The sequence below is a fragment of the Punica granatum genome, chromosome 8 (genome assembly GCF_007655135.1).
Source record: "Punica granatum isolate Tunisia-2019 chromosome 8, ASM765513v2, whole genome shotgun sequence".
Taxonomy (NCBI): domain Eukaryota; kingdom Viridiplantae; phylum Streptophyta; class Magnoliopsida; order Myrtales; family Lythraceae; genus Punica; species Punica granatum.
The window spans coordinates 8,648,291-8,673,643 of record NC_045134.1 but is presented as its reverse complement, the minus strand read 5'-3'; the positions used below and the strand labels follow the sequence as shown (position 1 = coordinate 8,673,643).

The 25,353-nt window shown below is 36.8% G+C and overlaps 2 protein-coding genes across 3 annotated transcripts; both read right to left on the bottom strand.

Annotated features, from left to right (window-relative positions):
- Positions 1-6,654: 6,654 nt before the first annotated feature.
- On the bottom strand, positions 6,655-15,115 carry LOC116188399 (titin homolog). 2 transcript variants are annotated; one of them, XM_031517727.1, is made up of 13 exons: positions 14,749-15,115; positions 11,902-12,105; positions 11,641-11,822; positions 11,141-11,267; positions 10,857-11,054; positions 9,705-10,526; positions 9,484-9,591; positions 9,080-9,156; positions 8,896-8,947; positions 8,706-8,792; positions 8,571-8,614; positions 8,408-8,461; positions 6,655-8,304 (listed from the first exon to the last, which is right to left on the bottom strand). In XM_031517727.1, the coding sequence occupies exons 1-13, from the start codon at positions 14,848-14,850 to the stop codon at positions 6,927-6,929; spliced, it is 3,435 nt and encodes a 1,144-aa protein (XP_031373587.1). In that variant the 5' UTR covers positions 14,851-15,115; the 3' UTR covers positions 6,655-6,926. The 2 variants fall into 2 exon arrangements, with proteins under 2 accessions (XP_031373587.1, XP_031373588.1); XM_031517728.1 differs by having other exon boundaries at positions 9,080-9,153.
- Positions 15,116-19,163: 4,048 nt separating this feature from the next.
- Positions 19,164-25,018, bottom strand: LOC116188400. Its single transcript, XM_031517729.1, has 12 exons — positions 24,658-25,018; positions 23,787-23,990; positions 23,507-23,688; positions 22,485-22,611; positions 22,189-22,386; positions 20,879-21,742; positions 20,670-20,780; positions 20,414-20,487; positions 20,231-20,282; positions 20,037-20,123; positions 19,904-19,947; positions 19,164-19,791 (listed from the first exon to the last, which is right to left on the bottom strand). The coding sequence occupies exons 1-12, from the start codon at positions 24,757-24,759 to the stop codon at positions 19,449-19,451; spliced, it is 2,388 nt and encodes a 795-aa protein (XP_031373589.1). The 5' UTR covers positions 24,760-25,018; the 3' UTR covers positions 19,164-19,448.
- Positions 25,019-25,353: the final 335 nt, after the last annotated feature.

Sequence of the window (25,353 nt, the reverse complement as noted above, 5' to 3'; positions counted from 1 at the left end):
AAGAGATATATAAAAAGCTCTACGTACATATTCCGGTAAATTTTTTGAACCCGATAGAGAAAAAAAGAGAGAATTCTTCCATTCTATAGATTCTCTAATATATGGAAATTATTGATACATCAATTTGAGGCCTCGAGCGAGTGATTTAACTTAATTAAAAGATTGGAGTCATGGGGACAAGAGACCACGCCCTTAAAGAACACCCGAAATGTCCCATTTATCTATGTTTCATCATACCCTACAAACTAACAAACATTAAAGAAATTGCATGGACCACTCATTGGGTTACATTTATGTGATATTTCCAATTAGAAAGAAAATTATTTAAATGGACACGCATTGAATTGTGAGAACATCATTGGGCAGTAAAAGGCTCTACTTGGAAATCCCTCTTGGGAATAATGACCAAAAATTGATATTTATTTTTAGTAGGGCTCATAGGTCATTTTAATAGCCTCACTTGGAAAGAGAGATTCTAATTAATTAAACAAATCAAATAAATAGAAAAAATAAAGGAACATGCCCCTTGATGCCGTAATCTTTTGACTGGATATATTTTTTGAAATGTCCCTTCTAATCAATCCCAAGCCACACAATGAAAATGGCGATGCAGTCCCCGTAGTGGCTCTAGGGATTTGGACAATCAATAGAGAATCAGAACCAGAAAATCGCATTTTTGAAGAAGCTACATTCAGGAGCTAATATATATATTTGATAAAAATTAATCATAGACTAAGTGCATATACCTCATACATTCTTCCAGCCTCCACAGTTCATTTAAGTCGTAAGCAAGATAGTCGGAAATGCATCACGCAGAGATGGTTCTAGTCATAATTCTAATTAAACACATTACGAGCGTACTTACATGTAAATTTAGATAAATACAAAATTGTACAGGTGCATCTTATTAATGATAAATGGTTGTGAAAAATGTAACGTATAAATATTTTTTAAATTGTTAGAGTTTAATTATTAATAAGATATATAAATAAATAAATAAATATTTGATCCCTCAACTCTCTTTTGTTATCCATTACCATAGTGTTGCAGTCAATTTACTAAATTATATTGTTTGAGTATAGCGTTCTTATTTTTGGGGTTGGAAGAATTTGATAGTGCTTATTAATTCTATCATGACATAAGCACTGTCTAGAAAAATCTGGTTTTTCCAGGCCTAATAATTAAATCGTGCCTGCTAACTGTCTGCTTATTGTCAATGGGAAAAAAAACTGTCTGCCTATTGTCGATTTCTCAACTTTCCAGGATTTTCCAGAGTTCTATCAGTGTAATACATATAATGATGGAGGAGATCATCCGCATAATATATTATCTACAGATTATTTTTTGAACAATTAATTAACATCATATTATTTTAATAAAATTGAGTGTGTGTGTATATATATATATATATACGTGATCTTAATAAATTAATATATGCACTTATGATACTATTATGTGAATTTTGACCTATAACTGGATAAAATGTAATTATATGCCTCATAGCGAGGAGCTGTTTATATGTCATATTTTTCGTTCCCTTAACTGACACCATATCTAATATTATTTGTCATGCGCGACTAAAATGGAGACTTATTCATCTAGGAATCTTGAGAAATTAGTCCATTTTGAGAGCCAATAACGTGCAAAACTTAATAAAAGGAGTTTGTACCTAAAGAAAAAAATATAAGTTGATATTAGGGGAAGATTTTCTTCTTTGTATAATATTTATATGTACCTTATTTAGTTTCACCATTATTAGATAGTATGTACATATTTTAGGTAGGCCTTGGACATTTCCTTTTTCTCTGGCATCTCTTTCTTGTCTGAGAAGAAGCAGAACCTGTCTATTATACGGTTTTGACGTCTAATGAAAGTTAAGGTCGATTGCTCAAATTTATCATCTTGTCATTTGACATGTTAAATTATTATAGAATAAGAAAGATGTTCATTGACGACAGAGATGAAAAGTACCTCCTGAAATGACAGGAAATCTACGTCTTGGGGACAATTCTAGATTGGGAAAAGTAATTAAAAGAAAATCTATAATTCCACTTTTATTTCTTTTGTCCATATAACGGACCAACTTATTAATCAAGAAAAAGGTAAACAGAACATCTAATGTCAAAATTGAATCTAATTGCAAAACATGCATGTCAAATTCATTTAGATGGTAACGTGCTTTTTTAACCTAGATAGCATAATATATTACTATTCGCGTCAATTTAAGGAGAATAGCAATGGGTATAAACATATGGAACCACTTGCATAAGAGACAATAAAAGTTCTCACGTAAAATATAAACATATTGCAGATCTTTTTTTTTTTTGGTCATTTCAGCTGCTAATATCAACACTCCAGACAGGAAGAGGAAAAAATTTAAAAAAAAAATTGCATCTTCATCTATAAAATTATAATTAGATAAATAAAAATATTTTTGGATCTCAGCACATTAGAATATATCTCAGTCACGTATAACATATATGATGGTCCCCCAATCTTAGACGACTGACAAAGAATAATCAATAAACATGCAGGGACGACACATCCGCATGCCTTGTGTGGATCTATGAAATTAGAATGAATTGATTAAATATTCTTTAGTTAAATGATTCATCAGTACTTGAAGTAGTACAGATTGATATGATATTGACCATTTGACCTTCAAAGAAATGCCTGTACATGCTGACGATTGTTTAATATGTATATATAGACTTCACATTTTACTTGATCCATTAATACACAATAAAGTATATTAAGATTATATTATATCCATATGTATACTAATGTACATTTTTAAGGAAAGCCTTCTTCCCGATTTTGATGCTTTTCTTTATAAGATTAAAATAGTTGATCACCCGAATGGAAAACAAATAACCGTATAAGAAAGCCGTTTATTTTTTTTAAAATTACCTTTAGTTAGGTTTTGGGAATCACAAAATAGTTATTCTATAAAGAAAGTTATCAATATTGATCCATTGCAAGATATTAGGGTGGTAGAGTAGAGGAAAGAAAAATAGGTAACATGAGAATAAGTGGAGAAAAAAAATTTAAGGATATATATTTTAATTAGAAAATTTACGATTCTCTCAAATCTAATAACTTATATTAATTAAAATATATGCGTAATTATATGGATGATTTCGGAATAAAACAAACCCTTCGAACTTTATAATTGTAAAGGCTCGTTCTTCAATCTTTATCAATAGATAGATAAATTAAGGTCAAATTGTCATATGATATACTCTCTCAACCATATAAAAAATATAAAATATATCCATTAAAATGTATCTCTCCCTTTTTTCCCTACTTAATTTTATTTTTTCCTACTTATTCATTGTTATTTTTATTTATAAGTAAGATACGAGCCCCATAAGCGAGTTGTTTGCGGATATCTTGAACATCTATCTCAATGTCCTGATTCAATTGGGCAGCGCCTGGCCTCATTGCAATTAGAAATGGATGAAATTTTCCTATTTGTATGATAAATTTTGTTTTATTTTTGCTCTGGATATATTATATAAAAACAGTTAATCGTCTATCTATATAATTAAATGAGGTAGCCCAGAAGAAAATGACATGAAAGGGAGCGCACGCGTGACAAATAGTACCCTCTGCATCTATTAAACCCTATCTATAGCCCTTTATTTTTTAGCAGTTTTTCTTTAAAAAAAAAAAAAAACCAGAAAATCTATCAATCTATCTCTCTCTCTCTCTCTCCAGAAATCCACTGATTTAGTTCAGCAACCACCGCCATCTTCGCTGCATTAGGGTTTGATTTCATGCTCCCTTACGAAATCAATATATATATATATATATATATATGTATATATATAATGAAAAAGAGAGGAAGAAATCACCAATATGGATTAGTTCAAATAATTCGATATTTGTTCTGTTTAAGTAAGATCTCGAATTCGAGTCATTGTGAATTAAAAAATACACGTTATAAGAGCTTTACCCGTAATGGATTGACCTAATTTTTAGGAGATAATAATTTGAAACTGCTAAAATTAAAATTAATATTTAAAATGAAGAATAAGTCGAAACATTTTTTATAAGTATTTATTAATTTACTGAAGAAAATCAGGTTTTCAATCACAAAAATCATGGTTTTGAATTAGTTCACCAAATGCTATTTCTGCTCAAAATTAAGTAGGAAAGCATGTATACAACCGCCATTGTACTACCAAACGAAAACCTTAATTGGATTACCTTCTAATAATACAAGCTCGTGGATCGCAAACACGGAAGACACCCGATCCCCAGCTAACATTGGGGGGGGGGGGGGGGGGGGGGGGGGGGGGGGATGGGGGGACCGGATGAATATACCTTCATCATAATTTATGTATATATATATATATATATTGATGAATATTATTAAAAAATTTTTAACTTATCAACTAAGATTAAATCTCTCGTCGGGCGTACTTAATATCGGATAAAAATCTAGGACAAAAAAAGATAGATATATATATGATTGGACTTTGTTGTTCTCCTGATCTCTTTCAAGGCTAAGAAAGCACATCCTTAGCCTGACGCTACAAATTGGCATTTTTTTAATTGAAAAATGTTATATATCAGATTGAATTAAAGAAAAAAAATGTTAATTTTTCAATATATTATATGTGTGCATAATATTTTCTCTAATTTCAAGCCTTAATTGCTTTTATTAACGGCCAACAACTACCCCCCATCCCAAGGGCTCATGTGGGAGTCAGAAGGAAGGAAGAGGGCAAATTCTCTTTTGACCTTATCTCTCTTTTTTGCGTTATTATCATTGTTAATTCAACAGTTCCACAAACTTTTGACCAAGTTGCATGCACCCTGCAAAATTAATCATCATACATCGAACTAGGTTCTTTTTTTTTTCTTTTTTTTTATCATATGAACTAGCTAGGGTTGATTAGTGCTATAATGTCAAAAGATTGTAATATCCAATTCCAGCATCATACTCCAGTAGTGGTCTTTCCTTTTTTGTTTTCTGATGGGAATACTGAACCGATCGGGAATCTTTATGCAAGTGAATTGAACCATTCGTGTTCCGGATTTGAGTATAGAGCCGGCTCGATGGTTCCACACGACCTAGGCTATGAAAGAAAGAGATAAGCATCGTGGGGGAAGAGGAATTTATTCCAAGTGATCTTGTCTGCATTAGTTTGTAGGCAGTAGAGGACAAAATAAACTGTCACAATTGATTGAACATGTTCATCCAATTCCCCCAAACACCCACCAGAAAAGTCTTTCGATTGCTCTCTTCCCGCAGTGACATTTGACTCTGTTTAATTTTGAATCGTATAGAAAAGAAAACGACCCGGAAATGGTGCCATGATGAAGGCTGTAATATTAATATTATTATCAATAACAATAATCCTGAAAAACAAACAATTTCTGCCAAAAACAAAAAGAGTTAAACGAATTATTTACGCGCAAAAAAAAAAGTTCAACGCTTGTTCTCTTAGGTAAAATTCGGGATTTAAGTCTTATAAATGGAGAAAATTATTGATTGGAATAGTGGGTTAACCCGACTTGAACTGGCTTAGTTGTTTGGATATCAAGGTAAATAAATAATAATAAATAATAATAATAATAATAATAATAATAATAAAAGAAGATATGATCAGAAGAAGGGTCTCGGAGGCATTTGATTCGCTGGCGGAAAACAGCCCAACGACAGACAAAACCCAAACTACTATCTCTAGAAAGCCTCCTGGGTGGGGAGCAATCTGATGTTTACATGCATGTGAGACTGAGAGCGATGTTTTTTTCTAAACAATTCTGCAAGAAATCTCAGGAAAAAGACTTAAAATTAGTATTTTACTGTCTTGTAATTAAGACATAAACTTACTTCGAACAACTTTCTCGTCGGGCAGTGCAGAGGCACAATGCGTGAACGTGCTTTTATCTTCGTGTCATCAAATGGGGCATCAAACAGAGTTGCAGAGAGAGGTGGTCGGTATTTGAAAGTATCATGTCGTGAAATGAAAAGACCGTTAAATCATTCATCTGGTTAGGTCATATAGGATAGGTTCTCGTGTCATCATAATTAATCCATTCGATCCCGTTTGAGAACTTACAGCTGGTGCAAAGCTACCCGAAGCAAGTAGAAGGTGTCAAGTTGATAAACCTACTTGGCAGCTGCTGGAGGGTTCTTTCTATCATTGATTGCATTGTTTCATACGGGGCGCATTTTGCCGACATCGTCGTCGTCTTCTTCTTTTTCATGTGCTCCGGGCCTACTTCGACTTTGTGTGCTGCAGAAAATTGACTTTCTGCTGAAGCCCTTCATTCATGGCTCATCTCTACAAAACAAGAAAGAACAAAGTAGAAGATGACAGAAGGGAAACGTCATTTTACCTGATCATGGGCCCTGTGGCCCACTCTACGGGCCCAAAGAGGGCCCACCTTGTCAGCCCCTTGACTTCTTGTTTGCCTGACAGATTCAATTCAGCCAATTTTTCACCCATCAAATTGCACCAAGATGCACATTGCTTGATAATTCAAAAAACTAGTGAGATTTTGCTGCTGTGAAAATACCAAACCCGTCATCGTATCAGCAAACTAGTGCATAGGTATGACTAGCCATTTTAGTATTCACAAGCTGCAATCCGGATCCGGAACGAAGAGTAAACTAAAGATCAACAAAACAGGCAAAAATTTTCCAAATCCCGAAATCCAATTCTTAACTCTTCAAGATAAGCTATTCAATGAGCTAATTCTTTGGATTTCTACAAATTACTCTGTATCAACAGCAAGAACATCAAGGAAGACTTGAGTTTAGCCATACAGCAACTTACACTAAGTTAAGACCTAAAATTTAACAAGACAATTCCGGGCAGGTTCGGAAATTACAGTTTTGGCACAGCAACCCACCATAAATCAAAATATAACAGCATGCGATCAGCAACATTGTCGAGAGCTCAGCAGGACTAAGCTCCTCTTCGGCGCTTCTTGCCAGTCCTACTCCCACTTGCTGGTGGCTTCACAGTCCGCGCCAGTGGCTTCTCTTTCTTAGATGTAATCCCTTCCTCAGTTTCTTCTCCCGAATCCTGTTCCACCTCCTCATTCTCCTTAGCCTTAGGCTTTGGCTTTGATGAATTAGTCTTCACGCTGTCAGAAGTCTCTTCTCCAGAATCTGGTTCCACCTCCTCATTCCCCTTGGGCTTTGGCTCCGATGAATTAGTCCTCGCCTTGTCACAGGGCTCTTCTCCTGAATCTGGTTCCAACTCCTCATTCTCCTTGGGCTTTGGCTTTGATGAATTAGTCTTCAGCTTGTCAGAAAGCTCTTCTCCTGAATCTGGTTCTACCTCCTCATTCTTCTTAGGCTTTGGCTTTGCCTTCGGCTTAGATGAATTAGTCTTCATCTTGTCAGAAGTCTCTTCCTCTGAAGCCTCATCCACCTCCTCCCTCTCTTTCTGCTTTGGCTTCGACTTCTGCTTCTGCTTCTGCTTCAATGAAGACGACTTCAGCTTATCAGATGGTTCTTCTCCTGAGCCAACGTCAAGATCCTTGCTCTCCTTCGGCTTTGGCTTCTCCTTCAGCTTTGAGGAGGTGGACTTCACTTTATCAGATGGTTCTTCTCCCGAGTCCATGTGCACATTCTCGCTCTCTTTCAGCTTTGGCTTCTGCTTCACCTTCAAGGACGTAGCCTTCACCTTATCAGATGGTTTTTCCCCATATTCCATGTCTGCCCTCTTGCTCTCTTTCGGCTTTGGCTTCTCCTTCACCTTCGATAAACTAGACTTCACATTAGCAGATGGCTCTTCTCCAGAATCACTACCCACCTCCTTGGTCTCTTTTGCTTTCAGCTTCAATGAACTAAACTTCACCTTATTAGATGGCTCATCCACAGAATCTTTATCCACCTCCATCTCTTTTGATTTTGGCTTCGATGAACTGGACTTCCACTTATCAGATGTCTCTCCTTCTGAGTCTGTAACCGCATCCTTGCTCTCTTTTGGTCTCGCCTTCGAAGTGCTAGACTTCACTTTATCAGAACCACCAGATTTGACTCTGGGCTTGCCCACACTTCTCGGGGTTCTACCCTTTCCGGTGGTTTCCAGGTCCTTCGATTTCACCTTCTTGGTCTCAGTATCTTCTTTCTCATTGTCACTGCTACCCTTGGATTTGCTGGTCATTCGTCGAGCTAATCCAACCAACTTGCTGCCTATGTTAGGGGTATTATTGTCCTTAGCTTTCGAACTGCTGTCTCCCTCCAAGTTTTCATCATTTTTGCTATCTGCCCGAGGTTTATGATCTGGAGTTGCAGGAACAACCTCGGACTTCTTCGACAAGGTGCCTTTACCCCTACAGATTTAAAAAGAGAAGTTTATCATATATTTCCGAGAAGTATGTTAGATATTTCCAAAGGTAAAATACTAAATAATTTATTAACTAAATGCCCACTTACTTTTTGGCTGAAAGTTTTTTGTTGGATCTCATTTCTAGCAACTTCTTCAAAGGCCTGGTCACAACTAAAATAATCAGATGATTGTTTACAAACAAGAATTTCATGCAAAAAACAAAGAGAGAGATTTTAGAAGAAATCAATTGTGATAAGAATGAAATTATACATTTCCGGAGAGGACTCCCGAGTTTCTTCTGAGACCTTCTTCTCCTGCCGAGAAGAAACACACTTTAAAATCTTGAACATATGAAGCCTTTTGAGAGAAGTGCATGGGTAAATATTCGAGAAACAGACCACACACCTCATTTGGAACAGAGTAATCTTGAATAATCCCCCACCTTTGCGTTCTCAGATTCAATGTCTCTACATCCCCATCGGTATATAGAATCTGTTAAAAGAAAAGAATCCTTTAATACTTTCCTCGATGAAGAGTAAATTCATTTCCAACAGCAAAGCAGAAATGAAACTAATTTCGGGATTCAAATTCTAACCTTATGTCTCTTTTTCTTAGAGTCAAAAGAATTCACGACGCCTTCATAGAATCTGAAAATTTTCGAGTGGACATGAGAGGAGCATATTCATCTTTCAATGATCAATGGAAATTGACAAAATTTCTTTGTTTGCAATTATCTGTACACAAACGAAGATATGTCAAAAAAAAAATCCACAGCTTACCTCTTATCCTGTGGCCACCACACTTTCACCTTTGTGCCAACAAGTTCCTCGCCATACTCTTTGGCATCAGATGCCTGCTACACCAATTGCCGCTTATTATGTTGAGATGAGACGAGGATATTACAAAGAATTAACGCAATGATAAGTTTATTTTATAGAGCTATACACAGACGATGTAGCATTTGAATGACCAGCAAATGATGCTAGTAATATTTCAACCTATAACATTGACATGCATACCCTCCAGTTCATGTTGTTCCAAAAAGTGATTAATAAACAAATGCTACACCGCCCAAAAAAACGTTTATTACTGCTTTTCGGATACCTCTTTTTATCGCCATGTACAATGAATGATCTCCTAAGCTAGTCCCAAAGCAAATAAAGACAGCATTAGAACAGCATACCTCTTTTGCCGGAGTGCGTTTCCTTTTGCCCTTTTCCTTGGAGGCCTCAACAGGCTGATCTTCATCCCTGCGGCGTTTTTTGGTTGACTTTGATGAAGGAACGGCTTCCTGCATAACAAACAGAATCCCCATATCATCATATAAAGAATATTAAAATAGACCAACAGAGAGAGGAAGCGGAAGAGGGAGAGCGGGAAGGGAATCTATCATCGAAAACTTACTTCATCAGCAACTTTCTCAGAGGAGGACATCGCCATATCCTTCTGCTGAGCCTTTCTTCCCTTTGCTGGCCCCTCCTTATTTTTACCTTTGAGTGACTTTAGATAGGATCCATCCTCCTCAGGAATGCTTGCATTTACCTTCTCACTAGAGGGCTTCACTGAATTTTTTTTTGCATTATTAGTAGTCTCACTTCCCTTCCTGGAGATCTTCACTTTAATCGGAGTTCTATCCTCATTTGAAGCTCCACCCCCAGACTTTTTACCAAGTTCGGAATTTTCTTTCACTTCTGAGTCAATTGGTCCCTTTGGTTCTTTTGATGGTTCCTCGTTCTTCTTTGGCTCTTCACTTTTTAATGGAGAAGAAACATCTACAGAATCAATAGCTGTTTCTTTTGGCGAATGAGCAACATCAGCCTCCTTCCCCCCACCTGAACGCAGGTCTGCCTCAGCAGACTGGTTCTCTCGTGGTGATCTAGGGCAATTGCTGCTAGGATCTTCACCATTGTCCAGAGATTTCCCCGGTTGTTTCTCGCCATCAATAGGAGTACTATCGACAGGTTTAGTTGATTTCTTCGCTGAACTCCATTTCCTTCCTCGTTTCTTGCTAGTCTTTTTAGATTTAACAAGTATCTTAGTTTCCTTTTCAGTATCTGACTTGCCAGATTTGTCCTTGCTAAACAGGCCAGTGATTTTCAATCGAGTTCTCTGAGGAACAACTTCTGGTTGCTTCACGGAAACCGTATCTGCCATAGCCTCATCTTCAGCTGCCTGCTTCAAACCATTGCTCACTTCTGATTTTGGAGAAGCCACTTCAGTCTCCACCTAGTTAGGATGCACAAAGGGTTAGTTAATCAATATAGTTCAAACGAGTGTCAGATTAAGGAATAGACGATATCTGAAACTCAAATGCTATAAGATATGTCTATAAGAGGAGCATTTTTGGGTAAAATGAAATTGGGGATGGCACAAAAAGCTTTTATCCTATTGTTTCTTAGGGACACAAAGCAGTGCCCATGCTTATTGATGCACAAGCACAAGGATTACTGTGAATTCTAAGATACAGTTCACACGTCCAGGAAGCTTAGTTTTTCTATGCTTGTTTGCAATAGGTAAATGGATAAATAACACACTGCAACAATTAAACAATCTCACCTCTTGCTCTCCAGCAGGTGTTACATCAGTCTTGTTGTTCTCAACACCACCATTTTGACAGATCATATTGACAACTTCACTGTAATCGTCCACGCTAGTGCCCAAGGATATCAATGCTTGACCAAGGTAAGCTTTCAGCTTAGCGGAGCAGCTTTCGAACACTTTTTCCCCAAGTTTTTTAGCTATAGGCAGAACTCCCTAAGAGAACAAAAGGCAGTTAAACCTTTGAACCAAACTAAAATTAATGGGAAAATTGAAAAGGATAATTGAACAGAGAGTTTCACCTCTTGGTCCTTTTTTAAAGTATGCAAAATTGGGGAAAGCAACTCAGGGGATATATCTTCACTTTCTTCTATGACAAGGGTCATTATTGTCTCCATAGACGTGAAGACTTGCTCAGGGTGATAGTCCCTGTAAGTTGTCCAATAGCATCATAATCAACGAAAAAAATAAAAAAATCATAAACACATAGCAAACTGCATATGACTGAAGCAATATCAAGCCAAACTGGACAAAAACAGTAGGTTCTCATAATGGCTGGCAAAATAACCCTAACAAGAAAGCACTGTCGAGCCGTACAACATCCAAATTACTGACCATCTACTCAGACAGAGACACAGTCAACTTGCTTATCTTGATGAAATATTAAACTAAGGCATAGATAAGAAAAGGAATCAGCTACCATGAAGCCAGTTTCTCACACAATATCTAAAGAAATTAGACAAAACAAAACGAACAGAAGTGATGATATTTTGATATGGAAAGGACCTAAATCATGTATTACCTGATTGCCTTTAAGAAATGCTGAAACATCTGAAGGATGAGTGCATCACATTCGAGATCAAGCATCACAACGCATGACCTTACTTTAGCCACAGTTTCAAGAATTGAGGTCCTTTTAGTAAATGATCGGCTAGACTTATCATCCAAATGCTCAAAAGATGATACAATCAACTGAAAAGCTTCCTGAAAGGCAAGTCAAAAGGAGTTGGTACACCATGAGTCAAGATATGACCTCAAACAAGCTAGCTAATCAATCAGATACCTTCATCTGCTCATCAGTAAAAGGAGCCTCAGGGGCAGTAATTCTAGTTATCTCACTGATGCACGATGCAACTGCAACCATAACATCAGTGTCTGCGTGCCTGAAAAGTTTATCAGTAACCAACGCCTTCGAACATGGCGAAAGAGCATCTTCAATCGATTTATTTGGCGATTGTTCCACTCTTGAAAGATTATATTCAGCTTTCTGTACCAGAGGGAAGCAATGTTAAGCATGCATATACATATGGTTCGAAAACCAAGAAAAAAACTAAGCAACTCTTTCCAACGACATATATTGTGCAGTAAATATTATAGTAGCAGCATTCCTCACGCTGTATTAGTTAGTAAATGATCCATCCCCATGTAGGTATTCGCAAACTATCAGATTAGATAATTGATACCCAGATAGCTGAAATTGTCTTTACTGAATTCATTCCTCCAGTATCTTTCTTTTTCCATTTGGTTAAACAGCTTTTTGAGTACCGAATGAATGTAGGACATTGACCCAGACCCAGACCCTGACTTCCATACCAGGCTAGATGACTCATGAAAATCTTTTATCCAGTTAGAGATAAATTAATTAGGTTTAATACTTGAGTATTTATACAAAGCCACTGCCCGTTAATATGAGGACCAAAAGTGCTCGGATATTGGATTAAGAAAAACAGTTAATATACTTTCTGATTCCTAAATTTTCTTTTACCCTTTTATCTGTCCATTAATTATAGCATCCCGAACTTCTCGCTGAAACCAAGCCTGAGGCTTTTACGTATCAGTAACAAGCATTGAATGAACACGCCGTTAAGCATGTACGGCAAAGACTTCAATAACAGATTAGCAATTAAACATTGTCCAAAAAATGCGGAACCCTAACACGTTATCTCCGAGCTAAGAGCATTTATCTATACCTTTGAACACACAATTAGCATGTATGGCAAAGATTTCAGTAATTGATTGGCAATTAAACATTGTCCGCAAAACGCGGAAGTTTAACAAATTATATGCAAGCTAAGAGAGTTCTATCCTTTTAAAACACAGTTAAGCATATATGGCAAAGATTTCAATAATCAATTGGCAATTAAACATTTTCGAGTGTGTGATCCACCGATTCACTGAGTGACTCTTTCTTACCTCTGTAGTCAAAAAATGCGGAACCTAATAAATAATCTCCGATCTAAGAGAGTTCACATAATCCCCTCTAAAACACATGCCTATCAGTTAAGCAGCTAAAGGTAGGAAATCTAAAACACAAGATTTGAACCTAAAACAGTTAAGCATATATATGGCAAAGAATTGGCATTTAAACAATATCCAAAAAATGTGGAACCTAATAAATAATCTCCCAACTAAGAGAGTTTACATAATCCCCTCTAAAAAACACGTGCCTATCGGTTCACTGAGTGGCTCTTTCTTTACCACTGGAGTCAAAAAATGCGGAACCTAATAAATAATCTCCGAGTTAAGAGAGTTTACATAATCCCCTCTAAAACATGTGCCTATCAGTTAAGCAGCTAAAGGAAGGGAACCTACAACACAAGATTTGAACCTAAAACAGTTAAGCATATATATGGCAAAGAATTGGCATTTAAACAATATCCGAAAAATGTGGAACCTAATAAATAATCTCCGAACTAAGAGAGCTTACATAATCCCCTTTAAAAACACGTGCCTATCGGTTCACTGAGTGACTCTTTCTTACCACTGGAGTCAAAAAATGCGGAACCTAATAAATAATCTCCGAGCTAAGAGAGTCTACATAATCCCCTCTAAAACATGTGCCTATCAGTTCAGCAGCTAAAGGAAGGAAACCTACAACACAAGATTTTAACCTAAATCAGTTAAGAATATATATATGACAAACAATTGGCATTTAAACAATATCCGAAAAATGCGGAACCTAATAAATAATCTCCGAACTAAGAGAGTTTACAAAATCCCCCCTAAAAACATGTGCCTATCGGTTAAGCAGCTGAGGGTAGGAAACCTACAACACAAGATTTGAACCTAAATTCTTTGAACACACTGTTTTAGCATATATGGCAAAGATTTCAATAATCAATTAACAATCAAAGAATTTCCGCAAAATGCGGAACATAATAAATTATCACTGAGCTAAGAGAGTAGTTTACATAATTCACTCTAAAAACACGTGCCTATTGGCCATCCGTTGCGCAGCTTAGAATAGGAAACCTACAACACAAGATTTTAACTTCCCCGGTTCAACGGCTTTCCCAACACATTGCATGCTTATCAAACACAATAATTTTCCCATTGAAAACCCATATTATCAAGCTAATCATTCTCTCTCCCTATATATACACAATGAGGGACGCCACTTTAGGGTTAACAACCCTGCGCCCATGAGCACCCTCACAAGGCCGTTGTGGAAGCAGACGTGATGGTAATCTCACCAAGGGTTGTGCAATCTAATGGCGATCCAAACTCACCACCTCGGAGACTAATCACGAGGCATACGACACTTCCACTGCTGCAATAACCCTCGCGGATAATTCACAAAATGGAGCAAGCCACCACTAACCACACTTTGCACAATCAAAAGACTTCCTTAAACTGCTCAAAGAACAGCAACCACGACCTAAAATCTGAACACAAAGCAAACATGCAAAACCTAGACAAGCGGAAGCAAATATCACACACACAGAGAGACCCACTGAAACCCCCCAAACCACTATCTATCGCCACCCCCGGTGACAAAGCTCGCCATGCCATCAACTTCTACGATAAACAGTGAAATGGGTAGCAGCGAAATACACGGATAATTCAGGGGCAAGATTTAAGACCAGAGCAAAAATGAAAAAAAAAAAAAAAACCGAAATTCAAAGCTTACGTCGAGAAGGGGGAGAAGGACTTCTACAGTGGAGGGGGCGTCCAAGAGCTTGTTGCCGGCGTCAATAAGCTGCTCCTCGAACTCCTTGTCCGAGGACGACATGGCTTGGGTGTGTGGGTTGTACCAGAGCAAAGAAGACCTCTCTTATCGCTTTCTACGGCTAAAGATCGGGCAGAGCAGTCACTGTCTAGGGTTCATCTCAGGCCTTTGGAACAGTACAAACCATGGAGCACTCGATCTTCGGGGTTAGAAGCTTTGATTGCTATGGAGGAGAGGAACCGCAGAGCGAGAGAGACAGCGGGCAAGCGAGCCCCAGAGAGAGAGATAGAGAGATAGAGAGAGAGAGATAGAGAGGGGTCTATTTAAAGTTAATTAAGTATGCAGGAAATTAAATCGGTTGCCTTTGAAAAATTAATTATTGAGCGAAAATGCAAAATGTAATTATGCAATTTTCGGGATTTAATTTTTCTACTTACGTCTTCTGTCTAATACGCGTCGATTCCCTCCTCCCGTATAAAGCAAGTGTTTTAATTTATTTCGGCAAAAAAAAATCAACGAAAGTAGCAAAAAAATAAATAAGAAAAAATGCCTTTTCCTGTTTGTTATATTTTTTTATTTTGATAAATTGTATATTTTATTTTATTTTATTTTTCAGGTTGGAAAAATGGCGGAATTCGGATTCGCGGGGAATTTATGAATTTGAGTTGATTCAGGGTCTCAAATCCACCTTCGATTCGGGGCTATGGGGCCCACATTTGGCTTCCTCGGACCGCTTTACACTGCTCTCTCTCTCTCTCTTTTGGTAAATACACCGCTCTTTCTCGTGCTGTTGTTTTGTTTTCTTATGTTTAATTTCCTTTTTCGTCTGTTTTTGTGGATTTCTTTTTTATTTAATGCCCTCTCCACGAATCATTTTGATCCATATTTATTTATTTTAGCAAATTCAGTAGCAAATTTATTGGCGGAAAAAAAAATCAAGTTCTTTGCATGCCATGATCATGAAGGGCAGGAACATGATTCATGTAGGTGTCTGATCAATCTGCGATAGATTAAAGTACATGATTACGTAAGAGTTGCTATATACGAGATTATTACTTTTAGCTTCCATCGTCATATCAAATAACGGAAAAAAAAAACCATATTACTTTTCATTTGGGAAGGTATTAAAAATCATGATGTATTAAATTATAACGGCTGATAATTCAGCTCGTCTAAATTAAATAATATTTTACAAGTAAATAAAAGAAATAATTTTTTTCTTGACCTTTCGATGCAAATGCACCAAGTGACCATTTCAATAAATGATACTGAACGTCTTACATGACAGGTAGTACCGATCGGGTCATTTTTAACACTTGGATTCCTATCAGTCCATATACATCGAGTAAATTTTTTCTATGAGCAACCTAGAAAACCGTCAATGTCGACTCGAATTGTACATATAATATAAGAATAACGATTGGCATGTTGTTTTCAGATTTTTTTCCCCTTCCCTCCTCATTTTGTTGTTTTAATAATAATTTTTCTTGGTCATCTCTTAATTGAAAATATCTTATATCATATTTAGGAGAATATTTATTTGCCAAAAGATATAAAAGGTAGTCTTTTTTTTTTCCTGAGATATCACACCATGCAAAATGCATTCATTTATTTATTTATTTATGAGATAGGGACTAATTTATTTTGGTAATATGATTTGAAAAGCTTTATTTCGATTATAAGATCGAGCAAGCAAAAATTGCCCGTTTACGTGTGTATATATATATATATATGAGAGTGCATGAGTATGTAAAATTTACTATCTATGGAAAAAGAATTGCATGCTCAGCAACGCTAGACCTGTAAGCCTAATCGCCAACTTACATGAATCACTAAGACGACGATAACTCAGCCGAAACAACATTTATGTATAGAAAATAATACTTTTTCCGTAAAATATGATATAATATTTCATTGAGTATGCATAATTACTGGGTATATCATGGGTCATCAATGTTCACGTATAGGAAAATAACGGTTTAATTAATTTCCAGGTAAAAGTAGGAGATAATAACCCACATATCCAGTCGAATTCACGGCGGATAGAAGGGTATAGCCATGTAAGGATTGTTATACATCAGAGGGATATGATGTACCCCCATGCACGGCCACTAGATCAAATAACAAAACAAATATTACCATCGAAAAATAACAAAACAAATATAAATTATTGGTATAGACATGTGTTACGCATATATAGTATATGATATATTATGCTCGTTGATTGTAACATGAATTTGAATTGAACAAAATATCTAATATATGAGAAAATTATGAAAAATTCTACTTCAATAAACAATAATGAAAACTGTTTTTTTTTTTGGGGGGGAAAATTGATTGATAAATGAAGGATAAATGTAGGGTTGTCTAATATCAGGATGGAAAAGGAATAATGCGAGAGAGAGCAAGAGATAGGAGAGAAACATACGAGAAAAGGAATAAGGGGAAAAACTTAGAGAAAGAAATTTGTTCTTGAATATTATACTTAATATAAGCATATAAAATATTATAATGCGACTATTAAGAATTGTGAGATTGTAATAGCACTATTTTATAATGTTAAAAGAAATATAGGTACATAATTTCCTGTATTCTCTTCTTTTCTCTTCTTTTAGCTTGATTTGTTTATTAATTCTTCTAATTCTCTGTTTTACCCTTCTAAACATGCAATATAACATAAAGCATAACCAATTAACAAAAACCATTCAGATAGACCTTTAACCATCCACTTGAAAAATGTATTTTATCTTTCTTACTTTAGATTAATATATGTCCATATCTTAAGGAATATAAGACTTTGTAGACCTTCCTTCAAAATGTTTGCTTTATTATAATTTTCTATTTTATTTCTATAACTTACTACGATCTTTAATTTTTTTGCACTTTTTCATTCTAATCTTGCACTTATTATTCAAGTACATTCCCCATTTCATTCTCTCTTTCAAACAAAAACTATTTAATCATTATTTTTAAAATTTCATATAATCTCTTGTATTTTCATGATGATCTTATGATATCATTTCTTAAGGTTTCTTATTTATTTTCCCTCCATGTTCACGTATGTTCACAAAATTGAAACATGTTTGAAATTAAAGTGTTCAGTCAGTTTTAGAATGAGTCACGCTATATTAATTCGTTATTATACTTTCCAATATTACTAATATTGGTTCTCATACTTTGACTATATTAAAGTTTAATTTTTGACCAAAAAAAGTTTTTGGAGACCTGCGGCAGAGCACGGGCTCCTTCCTAGTATATATTTATAAGAATTGTCTTTCTTTTAAAGTGGTAGAAAAAAAAACCAATTTTGAATAGGAATAAAAGGAGGAATCTTTTTTTTTTTCGGGGGACACGTGACAACATCGTGTTGCGATGAACCCTTTTTAATTACCCATTTAAGAATTAGTCTCAGGTAATCTAACACTGTGTTTTGCTGAAAAAATAAGGAAACTTAAATTGATTACGAATTGAAATAGGTTTTCTATCAAAATGAGTTGGTTTTAGATAAGTTGGCGTTTGTTATCGTTACAATTGGAGAAAATTCATAACTTTTTAAAATAATTTAATATTTTTCTTTATCTTTTTTCGGTGTGTACCATTTTACATTCGGGAGTCCTATGGGTCAAATAGACTTAGATTTGAACGAGGTCGACACACTAAGGAATAAAATATTAAATTTCTTTTAAAAGAAAATAATGGTTTTAAGTGAGTCGGCATTTGTTATCCTTGAGTAAGGCTTTGAGTGCGAGTTCCGTAATTGGAGAGAATTTATGATTCAAAGAGTCTTAATTGTCAGTGCGCTGACCTTACCTGAGTCTAATCAGAGCCGCTAAACTTCCGAATATCAAGTAGTACGCAACAAAAAAAATAAAAAATAAAAAAATATTAAATTCTTTAAAAAATAGAAAAATAAAAATAAAAAGGAGGGTGGCTGAGGGTGAGAAATTCCATCCTCCTTGCCACCTCTTTGACAAAGTAAACAACAGATTTACTTTATTAAGCGATGTATCATTAACAGATTAAACAACAAACTAAAATGAAATGTATCATCAACAGTTCAAACAGCAAACTAAAAAAAGAATAAATCTTTAAAACAGCATTCACATAAAACTTTTTATATACCTTTAACATCAAAAGTTTACCCGCGGACTAATGCGTTCATACACGGATAAATAGCATTTGCGACTGATCCACTAGGAGATTGCTCGAAACATAATAGACGCCTTTCGATACATCCAATCACAGGACAACAAATCAATTCTTCGCATACAACCTTCTATTGAACGGATTACTAAGGTAAATACACCACGATAGCTGCTTATCATGGTTTTTGCTTCCTCATGTGATCCGTTTGCTAAGCTGCAGCACTACTGGACTAAAGTTTATAAATAAATAAATAAATAATTAGGGGTAAAAAAGATAAAAGAAATTCTACTCCAGCCGAAAAAAATAAATAAATACAAAATAAAAGCATCTCGAATCTAAAGTAAGAACGTGGAGGAAACCTAAACAGATTTTACCTGCGCCCCAGAATAACTTAAGAACTAGTCTCTAACCTAAACCTTAACCTTAAAAATTTATCGAAACTCAAAAACACCTTTGCTTCCCTTTCACCATCAACAATCATCGAGTACTTAAAATAAGCTAATACTACCACCTAATTAAGCTCCCCTTCGTCGCTTCTTCCCAGTCCTTGATCCAGTCTTCGATCCACCGCTCCCTCCTGTTTTTGAGCCCCCGCCCCTCATTCCACTTCCTGGTGTTTTACTCCCCGGAGTCTTAGTGCTGGCAGGCTTCTTCCCGCTTCCCGAAGTTTTTGATGACTCCACGAGTTTCTCAGACCCTTCCTCCGAATCTTCATCCACCTCCGCACTCTGCTTTGCCTTTGGCTTTGATGAACTGGGCTTGCCCTTAACTGAACCCCCGGATTTCCCCCTCTTGAGTTGGCCACCTCCTTTGACAGCTTTGCCCTTAGGAGTCTTTTCAATGGATTTCTTGGAAGGCCTGGTTAAAATGATCCAATCAGTATGATGATTACGAAAGATCTCTCTGTGTATCTAATAGACAAGAATTCCCAAGAAAGGATTTAACTGTGGAAAAAAGTTGGAAAACATACACGTCAGGAGAGGATTCATGAGTTCCTTCTTCCGCCTCTTGCTCCTGTTGAAAAACGATTTTAGCAATCTAAAACAGAGAATGGCTTTAAGATAGTGTAATTTAGTATGTTTTCTGATATGGCAATTGCATACCTCACTCGAGCTCGAATCATCTTGAATAAGCTCCCACCTTTCATTTTTTAGCCTCAATAGCTCCACATCACCATCATTATATACTATCTGTTCAAGAAAATAATCCTTAATGCGCCCCCTATTTGGCGAGGTAGAAAAAATTTATCTGTCACCGCACAGCAGAGGGTGTAATTCTTTGAATTCATTATCCGTACCTTGTGTTTTCTACTCACAGGGTTGAAAGAACTGACCACCCCTTTGTAGAATCTGAAGGATTACAAAAGGACGTCAAAAAAGATCCTTTTAATTTTTCGAGCTTCATGCAAGGAGACAATTTTTTCATTTCAGCAATTTCCTGTGAAAATAAGAAAATGTGGAAAGAAGGCTCTGCAACTTACTCAGCATCATCAGGCCACCAAACTTTAACCTTTGAACCCACCAGGTCCTGACCATAGTCTTTGCCACCAGATCCCTGATATACCAATTTCCATCATTAAATACAGAAGACAACCAACTGAACTCTATCTCATATATATTCTTCGAAAGAAGATGCATCGCTATATCCAACTTAGATTTCCCCAAATCATGACTCTGACTCTGCAAAATTGTTATAAACTAGCTCTACGGAGTATGAAGATGAACAGAACAGCATACCACTTCTTTTACTGGTGTACGCTTCCCTTTGACCTTGTTCTTTGGGGTCTCATCAGGCTGGTCTTCATCTCTTGGGCGTTTTTTGCCCGACTTTGATGAAGAAACCACTTCCTACATACCAAAGGCAGCCCTCGCCATCATCACCTTACAATTGTTAAAAACACATCAAATAGGCTTCAGGAGAAAACTCTGATCAGGAAAAGTTTTACCTTTTCAGCATCCTTTTTGGAGGAATTCATCTTATCCTTCGGACGACCTACTTTTCCCTTCACTGGCCCCTTTTTCTGCCTGAGTGACTTTGTAGAGGCTACATCCTTATCAATAGTGCTGGCCTGTGCCTTCTGACTTGACTTCTTCACTGAGTCGGTCTCCATATCATCAGTTGCTTCACCTACCTTTCTGGAGGTTTTTCCAGTAACTGGAGTTTTTTCCTCATCAGTAGCTTCATCTTCAGTCTTTTTTTCATCTTCTGCATGTGCTTCTCCTTCTGAGTCACTCGGCCCTTCAGATTCCTCCTGCGATCTCTCTTTCTTCTTCGGTTCTGCACTCTTTGATGGGGAAGAAATATCCGTGGACTCATTTTCTTCTTCTTTCGGTGAAGAAGGAGCAACATCAGCCTCCTTCTCACCATCTGAAGGCAGATCAGCCTCAGCTGATTGATTCTCTTTTGGCGAACTCGGAAGGTCGCTCTTAGCATCTTTATCATTGTCGCTCTTAGCATCTTTATCATTGTCGCTTGTAGCATCTTTATCATTGTCTAGATATTGCTCAGCTTCTTCCTCGTCTTCAGTATGAGTATTGTCAGCAGGTTTAGTTGACTTCTTCACTGTACTCTGTTTCCTTCCTCGTTTTCTGGTAGTTTTTTTGAGCTTACGTGCCGTCTTAATTTCCTTGCCATTGTCGGATTTGACAGGGTTGTCATTGCTTGAGACGCCAGTGATTTCCATTTCAGTTTTCTGATCAGCATTCTCATGTTTCTTAGCAGAAATGGAATCTGTCGAAGGATCATCTTCTGCTGTCTGCTTCACACCACTGCTCACCTCAGATTTTGGAGAAGTTGCTTCATTGTCCACCTAATTAAATACAAAGAATTTTGTGATTTAATATATTTCAGATGCTGTAACTTCTAAAAAGAATAAGAATAGATGTGAGACCAGAATGCTCCTGAGGAATGTCTAAAAGAAGAGTTTTTTTATATAAGATGTGCAAAAAGTTTGAACATTTAAGATCCAAAAAAGCACCCAAGTACCATTAATGTAGATCTAGTGCAGAAGAACAGTAGAAGGTTAGGTCCTAAAATGTATTTGCAAAGTCAAAAAGTAAGCCTGGCAATGTCACTTCATGCAAGGAGAACAGTCTGTAAAAAATCTTCTTAATCTTATTCAAGAGAAACTAACATGCTTTCATCAAAAAAAATCTCAACCTGTAAGCCCAATAGGATACTTGAGGCCTTCTCATTCTTTTTTTGGTGTTTTTAGCCATAGGAAAAAGAAAAACTAGGACTGCTTTAAAGTCTCACCTCATGCTCTCCTGCAGCATTTGCATCAACTCTGCTCTTCTCAGCATTATTGTTTCGGCATATCAAACTGACGACTTCACTGTAATCATCCGCACTTGTGCCCAAGGATTTCAATGCTTGGCCAAGAGCAGCATTCAGCTTTGATGCACAATTTTCAAGCACCTTCTCCCCCAATTTTTTGGCTGCAGGGAGAATTCCCTGACACAATAGAAGGCAATTTTAGACTTTTTTTTCTTTTTTTTTTGTTGGGGTGGGGGGAATGAATCTAAAGGCAAAACAATAGAATAGAGAGTAACCTCATTATCCTTTTTAACAGTAGCTAAGATTGGAGAGAGCAGCTCCGTAGAAATATCTTCACTTTCTTCAATGACAAGGGTCATTACTGTCTCCATTGACGAAAATACATGCTCAGGGTGATAATCCCTGCGAGTTGTCCAACAGCATCACTTAGGAAAAATAACACATACATAGACAGCACATCATATCAAGCAAGCATGTGTTTATAGCAAAAGTACTGGGCCTTACCCTTATAATTATTCAGGAAGTATGCATACTTGAGAAACATCAACTTGAGATACAAGGAAGATAGGTGCACTAAGAAGCCAACAAAATGGAACTTTGCTTTCATCCAATTATCGAGCAATTGGATGGGAGAAAATCAAAATATAGATATCAATATCAATAGACAAGTAAAAAGTGGAACTTCGTCCAACCAATTTCAGCTGCCTCTTCAAAGAGTGACTCCTCAACAGGCATTAATCAGGAGATTTATCTAATGTTAAACTCCCTAAGACACATCAATTTTATAGGTCATCTGATGCAAAGATACGTGGATAAGAAACTCTGTATGTTTGTAATAAAGGGAATACAGGAGTAGCTAAAATTGTTTTCGCTTGAAATTACAAGATGGAGATGTTGCAATTATTGAGTGATGAAAAAGCTTAATATCAAGTTGCTACAATTTCTGAGTGTACCAACCCCCATTGAGCGCTTAAGGGATTGCCATAACATTATACTAGCATAAAAATAGACAGCCCATCACAGTTCAAATTTAGAGAACAAGTAGTACAAATACACTCCATATCTTACATCAAAATATGACATGTACAAATAATTAACCACCTAAGACAGACCCTTGAACCTTGATAAGGCTAGAAAATACTGTCAAGAAGGGAAGCATCAGCATTACTGACAATCGCCTCAGATAGGCATTGTCAACTAGCTTATCTTCATGAAATACTGAAAGGAATCATAGATAAGAAAGACAAATCGACTAAGTGTAAATCTTTCATCAGGAAAGAACCTTAATAAATATTACCTGATTGCCTTCAGGAAATGCTCGAACATCTGAAGGATAAGGGCATCACACTCTAGATCAAGCATCACAACGCATGATCTCACTTTTGCAACAGTTGCAAGAATTGAGGTCCTTTTTTCATATGAACGGCTTGAATTATCATCCAAATGCTCAAAGGATGATACAATCAACTGGAAAGCTTCCTGCTTGGCAAATAAAGAGGAGTTGGTTGGTTGGTACACAAGACATGGAGTATCAATATACGGCCTCTGAATGAAGTTAGCCCAACGAATTGTGGTACCTTCATCACATCATCCTCATAAGGAGCCTCAGGTGCACTAATTCTGGTTATCTCACTGATGCATGAGGCAACAGCAACCTTAACATCAATGTCTGAGTGCTTGAAAAGTTTATCAGCAACCAGTGCCTTCATACATGGAGACAGGGCACTTTCAATTGACTTGCTTGGCGATTGCTCCACTCTAGATAGATAATATTCAGCTTTCTGCAATCACCCAGGGAAAACAACTTTAAGCATGAGCTTGCCACAAGCAAAATTATAAGCCCACCTTCATCACCAATGATATGGATCGGTTACTAGAGTATATCAGCATGCAGAGTCTCCCAAACGCCAACAATTGACGAGATAATACCATCCCCAGCTGCTTGAGGACACTGATTTCATACTTCTGATAACCATGGAGAATGTTTTGCAAGATGAATAACTCAGAACCTAAAATTGCCCACACTTCCGCAATAATATTCATTAGGCCAAATCGTTCTTCTCATCGTTTGCTTTCTTTCCTCTTCCTTTTGGCTTCACAAGAAAGCTTTCTATGGTTCTATTACCAGGAATAACTGAATTAGCCCTACCCCTCACCACCAGACAAAGGTCTCAAATACCCTCTTTAAGAGTTATATAGCCACTACCTGTTCACGAAGTGTAAAGAAGATGACATATATTGAATTCAGCAGATAAATTGATGCAAAACCAACAAGAACACACGAGCCACAAAGATGCAAAACCTAATTAGGGGTATAGAGCGCAAGACCACTAAAACCCTCAAAAAAGTAGCCATCACCGCATTATCCAAAACAAAACCGGGAGCAGAAAAACCTAGAAAACTCTATCCGCGACCAATTCGGAGGGGAAGGGGAACGGTAAAGCTTACGTCGAGGAGGGGGAGGAGGTCTTCCACGGAGGACGGGGGGTCGAGGAGCTTCCTGCCAGCTTCGGCGAGCTGCTCCTCGAACTCCTTGTCCGGGGACGACATCCTTGCCGAGGAATCTCAGAGCACAACTGCCTGTCGCTCTACAGATCGAGGCGGGACGGAATCTTCACGGTCAACGGCGGATTTCAGGCCATTGGAGCAGCGGGGAAGTGAGGTATCTGAGTGCGGAAGCCTCGATCTTGGGGGGAAAGCTTCGATGGTTGGCTCGGAGGAGAGAAATCGCAGTGACACAGAGAGAGAGAAGGGTTCGTTCTTTTTTTAAAAGGAGTCGTCGTATGTTTTGCAGAAAATTTAATTTGATGCGATGAAATCTCAATTTATATATGGAGAGGAGAAGCGGACGAGAGCGGAAAATAGGAAATAAATAGGAATAGAATATTAAATAGATATTATTTTTTATTATTTAAACGGATAGATTAGAATATTAAAATAATAATTTGGTAAAGTATAGATTTTACGGAAAATGATTGGCTTTTTAACAGGAACATATTCATCAGAATATAGAAATTAAGGGGAAAAATTTTGTGTTGTTTTTTTTTTTTTTTTTACCTAGAGTTTGTTTTCCATACTTTGTCTTTCCAAATTGTCGCGATGTTTATCCAAAAAGTCTATGTTACATTTGTTTTAGATGAATGT

Coding starts and splice junctions, on each gene's coding strand:
- LOC116188400 (XM_031517729.1), bottom strand. CDS start 24,759: ATGTCGTCCCCGGACAAGGAGTTCGAGGAGCAGCTCGCCGAAGCTGGC. Junction 23,991..24,657: donor ACCTCCTCCCCCTCCTCGAC/GTAAGCTTTACC, acceptor GGGTGATTGCAG/AAAGCTGAATATTATCTATC. Junction 22,612..23,506: donor CATTTCCTGAAGGCAATCAG/GTAATATTTATT, acceptor GACAACTCGCAG/GGATTATCACCCTGAGCATG.
- LOC116188399 (XM_031517727.1), bottom strand. CDS start 14,850: ATGTCGTCCTCGGACAAGGAGTTCGAGGAGCAGCTTATTGACGCCGGC. Junction 12,106..14,748: donor TCCTTCTCCCCCTTCTCGAC/GTAAGCTTTGAA, acceptor CCTCTGGTACAG/AAAGCTGAATATAATCTTTC. Junction 8,462..8,570: donor CGGGAGTCCTCTCCGGAAAT/GTATAATTTCAT, acceptor AGTTGTGACCAG/GCCTTTGAAGAAGTTGCTAG.